This window comes from Mustela putorius, unplaced genomic scaffold (assembly GCF_011764305.1).
Source record: "Mustela putorius furo isolate JIRA1106 unplaced genomic scaffold, ASM1176430v1.1 tig00003853_pilon_pilon_pilon, whole genome shotgun sequence".
Lineage (NCBI taxonomy): Eukaryota > Metazoa > Chordata > Mammalia > Carnivora > Mustelidae > Mustela > Mustela putorius.
In genome coordinates this window covers 51,439,954-51,456,684 of record NW_025422005.1, presented here as the reverse complement: position 1 = coordinate 51,456,684, position 16,731 = coordinate 51,439,954, and the positions used below count along the sequence as shown (strand labels likewise).

General features: G+C 35.9%; 1 protein-coding gene across 2 annotated transcripts in view; it reads right to left on the bottom strand.

Moving 5' to 3' along the window:
* ALG6 (ALG6 alpha-1,3-glucosyltransferase) overlaps window positions 1–16,731 on the bottom strand; it is a 66,366-nt gene that overhangs the window by 36,970 nt on the left and 12,665 nt on the right. For both annotated transcript variants that reach the window (XM_004751672.3, XM_045064658.1), the window contains exon 3: window positions 4,273–4,357. In XM_004751672.3, coding sequence (XP_004751729.1) covers window positions 4,273–4,357 — 85 coding nt within the window. The remainder of the gene's footprint in view (window positions 1–4,272; window positions 4,358–16,731) is intronic.

Sequence of the window (16,731 nt, the reverse complement as noted above, 5' to 3'; positions counted from 1 at the left end):
GAAGTATTCCACGATCGACTAATGATAAATCATAGTTCTTTCTACCATATGTCTCCGTTTCGGAGCCTACCATTTAGGATTCTCATGCTACACACTGCCTAATAAAGATTTCAACACCATAAAATTTACCACCACGATTACCTCAGACATTTCATAATATTTAAGACTCACAGATCATAGTTAATACTGAATCACATAATTACATCTGAGGTATACATTTCTGATTTTTAACAAAGAAAAAGAATGAAAATGTATACATATTGCCAACTCTTGATTATCTGGGCCAAAGTAGGAGACATCTGGTACAAAAAACTGAAAAATGAGATACATATATTAGAATAACCCACCCTCCATTTTGAATTGAGATTATATTCTCACTCCTAGAATCGATGTTTTCTCCACTAACATCAAGCCAAATGCTGCAATTTATCACTTTCTCTAATTTTTCAATACTAAATATCAGTTACTTTTGCAACAAAATCTTTGTTGAGAAGTACCTACCAGAGAATAGCCAAAAATACAATTATCTTTTCCATGTAACTTTTACAAAGGAACAAAAAAGAATTAAAAAACTCAAAAGCAATGAGCTGGTTTCCCTCAGCAAATATTACCTTACTCTATCAATCAAACAAGAGAAAAACATAATTAAGAACGTACTAATAATTGGAACAGTAATACTGATCGGTTAAATCACTATATGAATAGCCTTCTTAGTGCAGTGGGCAATGCGTCAGTCTCATAAATCACCGCATGAGGATATGAAAGATGCTCAAAATAGTACAATAAAGAGTAGTGCCAAATATTTATCTGGTCACTATTTTAAGTGCTCTCTGACTACAGTTCAGCCTACCAACCTATTAATAGGGAGTTTAACATAAAGTTCGTGGATGAAACTCTCTCATAAATGAAATATAGATAAGCAGTAACCAAGAACAAAGAAGCCTAAACTGTTTATGGAACCACAAAAGATCCCAAATAGTCAAAGCAATCTTGAGAAAGGACAAGGCTGGAGGTATCACACTCCCTGATTTCAAGCTATCAAAGCTATAACAATCAAAACAGTATGGTACTAGAATGAAGCAGACACAAAGATCAATGGAACAGAATAGAAACCCCAGAAATAAACCTATGGATGTATGGTCCATTAATCAATGACAAAGGATGTAAGAATATACAATGAGGAAATGACAATCTCTACAATAAATGGTGCTGGGAAAACTGGACAGCTATATGCAAAAGAATGAAATTGGACCAATATCCTACACCATGCACAAAAATTCAAAATGTGTTAAAACCTTGAATGTAAGACCTGACACCTCAATACCACCAGAAGAAAACATAAGCAGTAAGTTCTTTGACATGGATCTTAGTACTGTATTTTTGGACCAGTCCCCTAAGGCAAGGACAACAAAAGCTAAAATAAAGAAACAGGATTACATCAAACTAAAAGCTTTTGCACAATGAAGGAAATAAAAAACAAAACAAAAAGGCAACCAACTGAACAGGAGAAGCTATTTGTAAATCATATATCCAATAAGTGATTAATATCCAAAATATATAAAAAACTTACACAACGTAATATCAAAAAACAAACAACCCAATTAAAAAATGGGCAGAGGGGGCGCCTGGGTGGCTCAGTGGGTTAAGCCTCTGCCTTCAGCTCAGATCATGATCCCAGGGTCCTGGGATGGAGCCCTACATCAGGCTCTCTGCTCAGCGGGGAGCCTGCTTCCTCCTCTCTCTCTGCCTGTCTCTCTGCCTACTTGTGATCTGTCTGTCAAATAAATAAATAAATAAATAAATAAAGGGCAGAGGACATAAACAGCCACTTTTCCAAAGAAGACACTCAGATGACCAACAGGCACATGAAAAGATGTTCAACATCACTAGTAATCAGAAATATGCAAATCAAAACACAATGAGATATCATCTCATCACACTGCTTGTACTGGCTAACATCAAAAAGATAAGAAACAAGTTTTGGTAAGGACATGGAGAAAAGGGAATCCATCAACTGCTGGGAATATAACTTGGTGCAGCCACTGTGGAAAATAGCATTAAGGTTCCTCAAAAAGTTAAAAATAGGGGCGCCTGGGTGGCTCAGTGGGTTCAGCTGCTGCCTTCGGCTCAGGTCATGATCTCAGGGTCCTGGGATCGAGTCCCACATCGGGCTCTCTGCTCAGCAGGGAGCCTGCTTCCTCCTCTCTCTCTGCCTGCCTCTCTGCCTACTTGTGATCTCTCTCTGTCAAATAAATAAATAAAATCTTTAAAAAAAAAGTTAAAAATAGAACTAGCATAAAATCCTAGTTCTAGGTATTTATCTAAACAAAAAGGAAACACCAATTTGAAAAGATATATGCATCCCTAAGTTCATTATAGTATTATTTACAATAGCCAAGCTATTAAACCAACCTAAGTATCCATTGCTAGAAAAACGGATAAAGATGTGGCATACAAGGAACTCTTGAACAATACAGAAGTTAGGGGCCTCGACCCAACACAGTTGAAAATCTATGTATAACTTCTGACACCCAAAACTTAATTACTAATAGCCTGTTGACTAGGTGGCCCTACCAATAACATAAACAGTTGATTAACACATACTTTGCATATTTTATGTATTATATATTATATTCTTCCAGTAAAGTAAGTTAGAGAAAAGAAAATGTTATTAAAATCATAAGGAAGGGAAAACAGATTGATAGTACTGTACTATATTTATTTTAAAAATCCAAATATAAGTAGACTTCTGTAGTTCATTCAAACCTGTGTTGTCAACTAAATAGGATGCCTGGCTGGCTCAGTCGGTAGAGCATCCAACTCCTGGTCTAAGGGTTCTGAGTTCAAGCCCCATGTTGGGTGTAAAGATCACTTAAATAAATAAAACTCTAAAAAGTGGGGGGGGTCAACTGAATATATACAATGGAATATTACTCAGCCACAAAAAAACACACAAATTCTTGCCATTTGCAAAAACATGGAGGGTATTATGCTGAGTGAAATAAGTAAGAGAAAGACAAATACTATGTGATTTCACTTGGTATAGAATCTAGATAATACATGAACAAAAAACAAAAACAGATTCATATAAACAGGAAACAAACTGTTGGTTATCAGAGTAGGAAAGGGTTGTGGGGTGGACAAAATAGGTGAAGGGGATTAAGAGGTACAAACTACTTATAAAATAAGTAAATCAAAAAAGTAAAATAAGTAAATCATGGGGATATATCTAGGGAACACAGGGAATATAGTCAATAATATTCTAGTAGGTTTGTATGGTGACAGATGGTGACTAGACTTATCATGGGAATCATTTCAAAAAGTATAAAAATATTAAACCACTAAGATATACATGCAAAACTAACAGGATTTTTTATGTCAATCATATTTCAATTTAAAAAATAATAAATGTATTTTAACTTTGGGGAAAAAAGGTATTATATAATTTCCTCACATAAAATTCCATGAAATGGTTCTTTCAGACTCTAATGACTCAAATAATTTATCAACATACAGAAAAAAAAAGCAGTGACTAAAGCAATCAACAGAACAATGCAAACAGTTTATACAGCCAGTCTCTAATAAAATAATCTATTAAGCATCCAATAAGTCAATATATGTCATCAATTGTTACCAGAATATGTTCAATAAAAATGACACAGGCACAAATTTCTGTAAAGATATAACCACATCTAATACACTTCCTGAAAGCTCGTTTTGTTGCAGACACTGGTCTAAGTGCTTTACATGTATCATTTTTTTCAATCCTTGCAATAATACAGTGAAATATGTACTCTATCATTTCCACTCTACAAGTGATAAAACCATGGCAGAGAAAGTTAAATAATTTCACCAAAGGTCACACAGCTAGTAAATAGTAGAGACAGGATCTGAACTCAGGTGGTTCAACTTGAGCACCAACATTCCTTACCACTAAGCTACTGCTGGTTCTTATCTCATTCAATTCCTAATAAAGAAACTTTGCAAAACCACCAGAAAAAATACTGTTAGCCCAGGATGGTTCTTCAGTTTATGTCCAAAAGAGCCTCTAAGGCATAAAGTGCTCTGCTCTCAAAGTTCTTAGCATATTCCAGCTGCTGAGTACATAGGTAACTTCAGGAGAATAAAATTTCAAAGATGAGCCTATAATATGCAAGGTAATCCAAGAAAATGAGGATGCTGAAGATGAGTAACATATTTTCCTTTTAAATTTTCTTAAATAATCTGCATTAACTATGATAAACAATAAAATCAAGTTAAAATGATCCATACCATTGTTTGACCGGTAAATTAAAAGTAATTTCTTGCCAATGCCTCTGAGCTTCATAATCACCAAACATAGGGGGTTTTCCAGCACCTAGATGAAAGGTAAAAAGAGCCAGACAACAATATACTTTAATATATCAATGATATTTATTTCCTTACAAAAATTTTCTAAATCATAGAAAGGCAGTATAGGTTAAAGCAATACAGTTTAAAAAAAAGAACACAAATATTACCAAAACGGCAGAGATAAGGTATGAATCCTAGCACTGCTAGTACAATGAGTGACTGTGTGACCTTGGATGAATTAATTACTTAACCTCCCTAAGCCTTGGCATGTTGAAACAGGATCTACCTACGGGCCCCTGGATGGGTCAGTTGGTTAAGTGTCTGCCTTCAGCTCAGGTCATGATCCCAGGGTCCTGGACTGGGCCCTGCTTTGGGCTCCTTGCTCAACAGGGAGCCTGCTTCTCCCCTGCCTGCTGGTCCCCCTGCTTGTGCTTGTTCTGGCCCTCTCTCTGTAAAATAAATAAAATCTTTTTTAAAATAAATAAATAAAAGCTATTGTTAACATTAATTAGTTAATTGTACTAATTATAAAATATCCAAGTTTATTTTTACTTCATGAGAGAGACTATCAATTATACTGTCTGGTAAGTATCAAGTACAATAATAATAACGAGTATCTGTGTTTTACAAGGGGTTTTTGCAAACTAAATATAAATAACTGAAGGTCAAGTATAGAACCAAAGCCAGACTACATGTTACAAAGAAATCTATTAGGGGGCACGTGGGAGGCTCAGTGGGTTAAGCCTCTGCCTTTGGCTCAGGTCATGATCTCAGGGTCGTGGGATCGAGCCCCACATCGGGCTCTCTGCTCAGCAGGGAACCTGCTTTCCCCACTCTCTCTGCCTGCTTCTTTGCCTAATTGTGATCTCTCTCTCTCTCTCAAATAAATAAAATTAAAAAAGAAAAACAAAAAAAAAAAAAAAGAAAAAGAAAAACAAAACAAAACAAAGAGATCGGTTAGGTCAGGCTTTGCTGTCAAATGACTGATATAAAAAGAATATTGGTTTTATAGCTTTTTTTTAAATTTCAAAATTGCTAATTCAGTATAATAAATCTTTAATAACTAATAATTGATAGACCCTACTATGTGCCAGATATAGCAATGAACTAAGTATTATTATTATCCCCACTCTATAGCTGAAAAAACAGGCAGTTTACCCATGCATCAAGTAGCAGGGTCTGGATTTGAACCCAAGCAAACTGGCTCCATAATGCATGCTTTTAAATCCTACTTTATATTGCTCACAACTTGGTTAAGTAGCTTATTAACCTTAAGTCATGTTAAAGATATAAAGGTAATTCCATTTAGTAAGTAGCAAACATCTACTATTTAAATAGCAGGTAACTACAAAATTGTGAGAAGCCCAGACACATACAGTTTTTAAATCAGCAACTGAAAATCACACTCAAATGTACTCAATAATCTATTAGTTATTAATTAATGCCACCTTGGAGAATGATATATTACCTCTGACTCAAATCCAACCCAGATTTTCTCCAGCTTTGGAACACTACATTAAATAGGGGCTTTTGCATGTAATGACTATATTATACCAACATTCTTTAATGACTAGCATCTTCACAAGGAGATATTCCCCACTGTTGAGATGATCGTGGGAAAAGCAGATTAACATCTCCAAAACACAGAGTGACTATCACAAGCAATTACCCACAGTACACAGACACAAGAATATACACATATATACATACACACACCTCGAAATCTCAAAAAATACCGTATCTTTTCCACTTCTGTGTTCTCAGATACAAAGGCAAACTGCCAGACTCTCAGTGAATGATGCTGAAGCAAGAATACTGATACAATCAGAGTGATAGAGCAAGGATTTGAAGATGAAAAGATTTGAAATTTTGAGTCTGATTTTCCACTTACCATATGTGCAACATTAAGCAATTTGTGATGGCAGACCAAATTATGCTGACTATTCTAATACAATGCCCATTTAGTGGTTCTTGCCCAAAACATCTTTAAGTTATTGTCAGAGACTTTAAAACTCCAAGCCTCTGTTCATGCTGCTTACTCTCTATTCATATATCCCTTTCATCAACTCATATCCTATCTTTAAGAATCACCTGAATTCCAAATTCTCCATGAAACCTTCCTTATAAATTTAAAACACATGGTTTGTTGATTTTTTAAATTAATTTTAATTAAATTTTTAATTAATTTAATATTTTAATTTTTAAAAAAATTTTAATTTTTTTAAAAATTTTTTTAATTTGAGGGATAGGGACAAAGAGAGAGGGAGAAGCAGGCTTCCCTCTGAACATAAAGTTCAGCACGGGGCTTAATCCCAGGACACTGTGATTTGATCAGAGCCAAAATCAGATGCTTAATTAACTGAGTCACCCAGACACCTCCTGATTATTTACTTCGCATAATAGTTATTTTTAGTATCACACATTTTGTCACGTGACTATACTATTTCCTAATTGCTACCCAAGTAAGAATTTTAGTTTCCATGAACAAGAGAACATGATTTTCCAGAGTTCAACGGAAACATAGTACTATGTACATACTTTCATTAAAAACTTAATTAACTTAACAGGAGAGGGAGAATAACCTGTATTTTTTGAAAAGGAAAAATATATCCCTAATAAACTGCAATTTTACACTACAGGACTGTGTGTTTCTTTTTAAGCAATACAACCATTGTCCGTGGCTTCTTTTGTGGGAGGAGGAGTTGATTTCTATTTTTTGTTTGTTTAGTTTTTATTTGGTTGTTTAGTTCCACTGGGATAATAAAAGTCAGAGAGGATCTTAGGTAATTTTCTACACCTGAAAAAGATCCAACTATCTAGATTTTTTTGAAATTGCTCTAGATGTGTGGTCAATGTAGAAGAATTTATTACCATTCTCTAACAAATAGAAGAATGGATAATGACTCTCTTTAGGGTTGAGAAACAAGTTTCTATCTAGAGTCTGACCTACTTCAATAAATCCAGCTGACACTGGCTATGAAATTAGTACTTAAGTTTTTAAAACTGCTAAAGTGCCCTTAAAGCAACCCAGAAGGACAACCCAACTGTACCTATGGGAGCTTCACCTGAGAAGGACAAAAAGGATTTGTTCCACAGTGATTAATTCTACAAATTCATTTACATAAAATTCAGAATTACATAAAGAAAACACACTAATGCATATTTGCAGAGTTTCAATTTTGTCTTATTCTCTGGGAAATGGGCTTAAGCAGCACTTAGATGTTCATTTTATCAACCATTGAATTATTCAGAATTATGCTATCACTTAAAAAATAAGTACTTTCTTCGATAACAATACATCCTATCTTTACATTTAAATTTTAAACATTCTAAGAAAAGAAAATTTGGCTAATATTTTGCAGAACAAAATCCCCCTTCTATACGTTCTTGGTGAGTAAGAGGAAACATTATAAATAGCAATGGGTAACTTGAGAGACATTAACCAATAAAATAAACATTTCTTTCTTCTTTTTTTTTTTTAAGATGTACTTATTTATTTGAGATAGAGACAGAGGGAGAGCACATGAGTGAGGGAAGGGGTAGAGGGAGAAGGAGAGAATCTTCAAGCAGACTCCCCACTGAGTATGGAGCCTGATCCCATGACCCTGAGATCATGACCTGAGCCAAAACCAAGAGTCGAATGCCTAACCAACTGAGCCATCCAGGTACCCCAAAACTGATTAATTAAACAGAATACAGTTATATTTTAACAATGATTGATATGTTAAAAAAAAAAAAAAAAGATTCTCTGTGGGCTTATCCCTCCTAAACAGCCAATACAACTTTCAGAAAAAGAAAACTAGAATAAAATAACTTTCCTTGGTTCAAGTGTTGCTATTTGCTCAAAAACACTGGTAACACTTTGGATCAACTATAAAGGAACTGTGAATCTCTACAAGATATAAGAAATGATCAATACTAAAATCAGAATTTGTTTCTGCCCTGGGGTTCCTGGCTGGCTCAGTTGGTGAAGCATGTGACTCTTCATCTCAGGGCCATGAGTTCAAGCTCCATAATGGGTGTAGAGATTACTAAAACATAAATAATCCCCCCTCAAAAAATAATTTATTTCCTCCCAAAAGCTTATTTAAAAGTAACAATCAGAGGTGCCTTGGTGGCTCAGTGGGTTGAAGCCTCTGCCTTCGGCTCCGGTCATGATCCCAGGGTTCTGGGATCGAGCCCCACATCAGGCTCTCTGCTCAGCAGGGAGCCTGCTTCCTCCTATCTCTCTACCTACTTCTCTGCCTACTTGTGATCTCTGTCAAATAAATAAATAAAATCTTTTTACAGGGCGCCTGGGTGGCTCAGTGGGTTAGGCCGCTACCTTCGGCTCGGGTCGTGATCCCAGAGTCCTGGGATCGAGTCCCACATTGGGCTCTGGCTCAGCAGGGAGCCTGCTTCCTCCTCTCTCTCTGCCTGCCTCTCTGCTTACATGTAATCTCTCTGTCAAATAAATAAATAAATATTTTTTAAATAAATAAATGAATAAATCTTTTTACATAAACAAACAAATAAAATTGAAAAATCGAAAAAATAAATAAATAAAAGTAACAAGCAGGGGTGCCTGCATTGTTCAGTCAGTTAAGTGTCTGCCTTTGGGTCTAGTCATGATCCCAGGGTCCTAGGATCAAGGCTCAGGTCCCCAGGTCACGCTCCCTGCTCATCAAAGAGTCTGCTTCTCCCTTCCTCTGCTCCTGCTAGCAAGCCCACACTCTCTTTCTCTCCCCCATGTCTCAAATAAATAAAATCTTTTTTTAATTTTTTAAATTTTAATTTTTTAAAAAAATTTTTAATTTTTTTTTTATATTTTTTTAATTTGAGGGATAAGGACAAAGAGAGAGGAAGAAGCAGGCTTCCCTCTGAACATAAAGTTCAGCACAGGGCTTAATAAATAAAAGTAACAAGCAATATTTATTCAATATTTTTAGGTCTATAAAAATCAATCACATAAGCAGCACTTAAGTAAGGGGTATAATGTAAACATTGTAAGGCATATACATTTTAGAAAAATTTAAATTACAATACACATAAGTAGCTTGCCTAAACAATATATGCATTCCCAAAGAATAATGGATTAACATGAAGCAAGCTAACCTGAGCTTCCTCACTTGAGTGCTTCTTAATTACAATCTTAAAACAAGATAAATGAAAAGCAAACTAAAATAAGCATGTTAAAAAGAAATTATGATAACAAAAAAAGTATTATTTTTAAAGATTTTATTTATTTATTTGACAGACAGAGATCACAAGTAGGCAGAGAGGCAGGCACAGAGAGAGAGGGGAAGCAGGCTCCCTGCTGAGCAGAGTCCCATGTGGGGCTCAATCCCAGGACCCTGTGATCATGACCTGAGCCGAAGGCAGAGGCGTAACACACTGACCCACCCAGGCGCCCCCCATAAAAGTATTTTAATTAAAAGAAAAAATCTCAGCACAATCACAGATCTAATACTCAATTCTTTAATTCTCCCAGCATCCTATGATATAGAAGGTTTTTTGACGAGTGCTAAAGATGTTGTACTTTTTATGATGGGGTTAAGAACTCTAACAGAATCACAGTTTTTCTTAGTGCATAGCACTTTATTCTTCTCTTCTGAAATATGACAAAAACACATAATAGCCACCTGTAAAAGATGTATACGAATATTCTACTACTATACAAAAAGAATACTTTCCTATAATCCAAAAATAATCTTGTTACGTCGACTTTCTTATGGGACATTCAAAGTGAAGTTTAAAATAAGCCGGCGTCCAGTTTTCCGGATAAAGTAAGTAACTAAATAAACTCAGACTTTAGGAGAGAAATGTTAGAATACATAATGTAAACCACAAGGATAGAAAAGTATATATACGCTTGTCTTCTATTCAGTTCCCATTAAGCATTTGGTTAATATGCTAGTAATACAGAAGTAGTGTGATTTCTTAAATTCTGTTATTCTATTCTATACCTTTAGTTCTTTTCTACTTCATCTCAACATGAAAAGTTCAAAGAAAATAATATATCTGTCAAAATTAGAACTAAAGGAAAATTGTAAGAACATAATGATCAGGAAAAAAATAGTGTTGAAGGAAGAAAAGGAGATGACCATTCAATAGAACAGTTATAGGCTGAAAGCAGAGGTAACGTAAATTACGTATTTTAACTTTTTTTTTTTTAACATTTTATTTATTTGACAGAGAAAGAGAGCACAAGTAGGCAGAGCAGCAGGCAGAGAGGGAGAAGCAGCTTCCCCACAGAACAGGGAGCCCAATATGGGGCTCGAGCCCAGCACCCTGGGATCATGACATGAGTCGAAGGCAGACACTTAACTGAGCCACCCAGTTAAAAGTTAACTTTAAAAATATATATATTGTATTTATTTATTTGAGAGAGATAGCGCGCGCACACAAGTGGGGGGGGAGGGGCTGAGAAAGAGGGAGCAGCAGACTCCCCGCCAAGCAGGGAGCCTGATGTGGGGCTGGACCCCAGAACCCTGGGATCATGACACGAGCCGAAGGCAGAAGCTTAATCCACTGAGCCACCAAGGCACCCCTAAAAGTTAACTTTTAACAGGTCTTTTCTTCCTGACCTCCTTACCCCATTCCTGTTACCAAACTAACTCCTTCCTTCAATTCACAAATTTCTAAGAGTTGCTATGCCCTCTTAACTCCTCTAAATGGGAATTATCCCATTTAGTCCTCAATTCATTACAGTCTGATAATTAAAAGGCTCACAGTGGCCTCCTTAGAAATCTTTGGTCTATTCTTAATTTTCACCCTTCTTAGCAGTCTAGAACTTGCCACTATAGCCAGTCATTATTTCTTAAATTTCTCTAATTTCCTGGCTCTAATCCTCCCTCCTCATGGTTTCTTCTCAGCCTCCTTTAATCATTTCCCTTCTCTGTGAAGTGACCAGTGGTTCAATCTGTTTTCTTCTTGCAGTATAAATGCCCCCAACCCTGTGGCTTTAACCATTACCTGTATCACCATTTTATAAAGTTCAGAGTAACCTGTGGAGCTTTTAAAAAAATAGATGAGGCCAGTTTTCAGCAACAAGGCAGACTTAAAAGGCCAGAAAAACACCTCCAATGGAGGTGGGGGAAAGGAGTAATGGCTAAATTAGCATCAAAACAAGAGAATTCCTTAGGAGCCAAAAATAACAAAAGAAGTTTAATATCCAGACAAGTAACCATTTGTCCTGAGGTTACCCAATGACTTTCTGTGGCCTATGGCCTGGCTATGGAAATTCTATACAATGAATAAAGAGGTATAGCCTAGAACTTGAATAATATTCAAATTCTATATTTTTAATTCTAAAAAGTTTTAATTCACAGATAAAAACTTCAGTGTTGGAGAACCATCTACTAAGATAACAAAGTAACAACGCCTTTGGGGAAATGGTGAAGGCAATATTTATCTCTGCCTTGGCTCCTGGTAGTACAGGGAAAAAAAAGTCTCCTGAAAATTCCTAACATTATCCTGCATTCACCCAGTGTGGGGCCTGAATTCACACCAAGAATTACAGCCAAAGAAACCTTAAGATGAGAATTTAGTTTGACTTTTAATAGTGTCCAAAGTGCCAGCAAGAGGCAACCTAAATCCTCTGTGGAGAAATACACAGTAAACTTGGTCCTTAAAAATTTCTCACAGGTAAAAGTTCCAAGTAACTTGAGCTCGCGAGTTTTAAAAAATCACTAAACCCTGAAACAAAATAACATGAGTTAGAGTCCGTAGAACCAACAAACCAGGAAATTAAACTGCAGGTATTAGTATTCTCTGAAAAGGAATATAAAATAAGTATGGCTAATATGCTTAAAGATATAAAAGACGACACTGAGAATATGTTGAAGGAATAAGAGACAATCAGAAATGAAGATGATTTGGAAACAAACATCAAACAAACAAAGGAAAGAAACAAACAGAAGTTTAGGAAATAAAAAAAATACAGTACTAAAATTGTAAAAACTAAACTCAGAAAAGAAAGGAAACAAACAGAAGTTTAGGAAATAAAAAAAATACAGTACTAAAATTGTAAAAATTCAATGGCCAGTTTAAAAAAACAAATTAAGGATGCCTGGGTGGCTCAGTCAGTTTAGCTGCTGCCTTCGGCTCGGGTCTTGATCCCAGGGACCTAGGATTGAGTCCAACATTAGGCTCCTTGCTCAGCAGGGAGCCAGCTTCTCTCTTGGCCTCTGCCTGCCACTCTGTCGGCTTGTGCGCGCTCGCACTCTCTCTCTCTCTCTGACAAATAAATAAATAAAATATTTTTAAAAATAAAAAATAAAAAAACAAATTAAACACAACTATAAAGAAAAGTAACAAAAAGGAAGATAGATCTGGTGATTATTTTTTTTTAAAGCAGTTTGAAGAAACTGAGATGGAAAATATATGAGATTATGAGACACAGAAGATAGGATGAAAGAAACCAACTTACATCTAATAAGAGTTACACAAGGAAAGCAGAAATGAGGGAGATACAATACTTGAAGAGAGAACTGAAAATATAAACTCAATGAGATGAAGAGATTGTTGTCTATTTTATTTTCTGCTATATCACCTGCCTTTGGCATGAGTACCCTACACATATGTGGTGAATTAATAAAAGACCAAAGAGCTAACATATATCTAACCAGAGTTTTACGAAGAGGAAACAGAATGAGAGGAGACTAGCTGAACAGTTTCAAGAACAGACAGGTTACCATTCATTAGAGTCAGAAATCCCAGGAAATCCTGAGGATAAATTTTTTAATACATAATTTTGATACATCACAGTAATACTGCAATAATTTTGATACATCACAGTAATACTGCAGCAAGAGAGAAAAGACAAATTACCTACAAAGAAATAACAACTGAAAAGACAGCTGATGGTCTGAACATAGCAACAGAAACTAAAAGACAATGAAATGAGATTTTCAAAATACTAAGAGCAAATAATTATCAACACAGAATTCCAAACCCAGTAAAATGTTAGGACCTAGAGCAAAATAAAGGCATTTTCAGATAAAAACTACGCCACCAAAAGCCTCTCACTAAAAGAACTCCTGGGGGTGCTAGTTTGGCTCAGTGAGTAGAGCATCTCAGGGTCCAAGTCCCACAATGGGAACTGAGCCTACTTAAAATAACTGTTTTCTAATTGGAAAAAAAAAAAAAAAGAAATTAAAACCTCCCAAAGATTTGGGATGCTTGAGTGGCTTAGTCAGTTGAGTGTCCAACTCTTAATCTTGGTTAGGTCTTAATCTCATGGTTATGAGTTCAAGCCCCACATTGGGCTAAGTGCTGGGTGTGGAGCCTACTTAAAAAAACAGAAACAAAACCAAAAACATTATGCCATGCAAAATAAATCAATCAAGAGAAAAACAGTATCATATGATCTCACTGATATGTGGATTTAAGAAACAAGGCAGAGGATCATAGGAGAAGAGAGGTAAAAATGAAGAAAGATGAAACCCAAGAGGGAGACAAACCATAAGGGACTCTTAGTGTTAGGAAACAAACTGAAGGTTGCTGGAGGGAAGGGGGTGTGGATATGAGGTAAATGGGTGATGGACTTTGGGGACGGTATGTTGTAATGAGCACTGGGTATTATGTAAGACTGATGAATCACAAACCTGTACCCCTGAAACAAATAATACATTATATGTTAATTAGCTGACTTAAGGGTCGCCTGAGTGCCTCAGTCGGTTGGGCATCTGCCTTTCGCTTAGGTCATGATCCCAGAGTCCTAGGATCGAGCCCCACACTGGGCTCCCCACTTGCCAGGGAATCTGCTTCTCCCTTTGCCTGCTGCTCCCCATGCTTGTGCTCTTTCTCTCTCTCTCACTCTCATTCTATCTCAAATAAATAAATAAAATCTTAAAAAAAGAAAAAGGTTATTACTCCTCCCACCAAAAAAATGGAAAAAATGGAAAAAAAAATTAGCCGAATTTAAATTTTAAAAATAATCCAATTAAAAAACAAAAACAAAAATAAAACAAAACAAACTCCCAAAAATGTACTTCAGGAAGAAAAACAATTATTTCAAAAGAAGATGCAATATGTAAAAAGGAAGGTTAAGCACAAATAATAAACATGAGGGTAAATCTAAGTAATACTAATTTTATAAAACAGTTATTAATGTCTAAAATCTTACACAATAATATTTTAATAGCAGGGGGAAATTTTAACTAGAGTTTAAGCATTTCATGGCCCCTGCATTGTTCAGAAAGAAAATATAAATATTAATTTTAGATTAAGTTAAATACGTATATGAAAATCTCCACACCACACTCTGAAAGAATAAAATAAACCATAACTTTTAAAAACCATCAGGAGAAAGTGGAATTAGGATGGGGAACTCATTAGTCAGGTCCAAGTCACAGGGACTGAAAAACAAAGAGTAAAAGGATAGAAAAAGATTTATTAAGCAAAAATTAACCTAAAGAAAACTAGTGAAGTTTATTAATTTCAGAGGAAATGGACTTTAAGATAATAGCATTACTGTAAATAAACAGGGACACAACAGTAATGTCATGAAATTCAAGTCCCAAGGAAAAGAATTCAACATCACCTAATAATATAGATACAAAATATACAAACAAAAATTGACAAAACCACAAAGAGAAATTGTAGTTCTCTCAACTGGTAGTTTAATTGGGCAAAAATCAGTGAGGATATTAAAAATTAACATCAAAATAATAATATGGAGTTAATGGATACATACAAAATATTAAACTGGAGGACATGTATTTTTTTTAAAGATTTATTTATTTATTTGATAGACAGAAATCACAAGTAGGCAGAGAAGCAGGCAGAGAGAGGAAGAAGCAGGCTCCCTGCTGAGCAGAAAGCCCGATGTGGGGCTTGATCCCAGGACCCTGGGATCATGATCTGAGCCGAAGGCAGAGGCTTTAACCCACTGAGCCACCCATTTTTTAAGCACAAACAGAACATTCACAAAAACTGATCACATAGTATGTCAAGTCTCAATACACTTCAAAGAATATGTACCAGAGGGGTGCCTGGTACATCTCTCTGTCAAATAAATAAATAGTCTTAAAAAAAAAAAAAAAAAAAAGAATATGTACCAGAGAGTAAGATTCTCTCTCTCTCTCTTTTTTTTTAAAAGATTTTATTTATTTATTTGACAGACAGAGATCACAAGTAGGCAGAGAGGCAGGCAGAGAGAGACAGGGAGGCAGGCTCCCCGCCAAGCAGAGAGCCCGATGCGGGGCTTGATCCCAGGACCCTGGGATCCATGACACGAGCCAAAGGCAGAGGCTTTAACCCACTGAGCCATCCAGGAGCCCCGTAAGATTCTCTTTCTACAATGCAATTTTAAAAATATCAAAAAACCATTTTTAAAGCCTAAATAATTGAAAAATTTTTAAATATGCTTCTAAATAATTCACGAGTCAAAGAATAATCGCAATAGAACACAGAGGGATACTCTGGTGGCTCAGTTGGTTATGCATCTGCCTTCACCTCAGGTCAAGATCCCAGGGTCCTGGGATCAAGCCCTGCATGTGATCTGTGTCCCTCTGCTTGTGATCTGCCTCTCTCTCATGAATAAAATCTTTAAAAGAAATAAAATAAAATCTTAAAAAAAAAACATAGAAAATATTACTTGTGGGGCACCTCAGTGACTCAGTCAGTTAACCACCTGCCTTCAGCTTAGGTCGTGATCTCAGGGTCTTGGGACAGAGCACCACGTTGGGCTCCCTGCTCAGCAGGGTGCCTGCTTCTCTCTCTCCCTCTGCTAACCCCCCACTACTTCAAATCACTATTCAACACCGTAATAAGGTCTTAGCAACAAAAAGACAAAGATACTGATAAGAAGAAATAAAACTGTTATTCATTATTCATGGATTTTTTTTTAAATGAAGAAAATCCACAAGATCCTTCAGATTCTTAGAATTATAAGAGTTTAGAAAGGTTGCCAAATATAAAAAGTCAACTTCATTTTCATACCTTAGCAACATGCACTTTTTTTTAAGTAATCTCTACAGCCAACATGGGACTGGAACTCACAACTCCAAGAATCACATGCTCCCCCGACTGAGCCAGCCAGGTACCCTTCAGCAAAAAGCACTTAGAAAAATAATTTTTTAGGGGCACCTGGATGTCTCAGTAAGTTGAGCATCTGATTACTGATTTTGGATCAGGTAGGATCAGGGTCATGAGACTGAACCTCATGACCTCATCAGGCTCTACACTCAACTGGGAATCTGCTTGAGATTCTTTCTCTTCCTCTCTCTCTCTACCCCTCCCACATCCTCCACCCATCGCTCTAAAATAAATAAATCTTTAAAAAAAAAAAAGAAAGAAAAACAATTTTTAAAAGATACCATCTATATGAGGGAAAAAGGGAAAAATATGTAAGACAGGTAGAAATACATCTAATAAAGGATATATAAGACTTTCATGTAGAAAAGAAGACTTAAA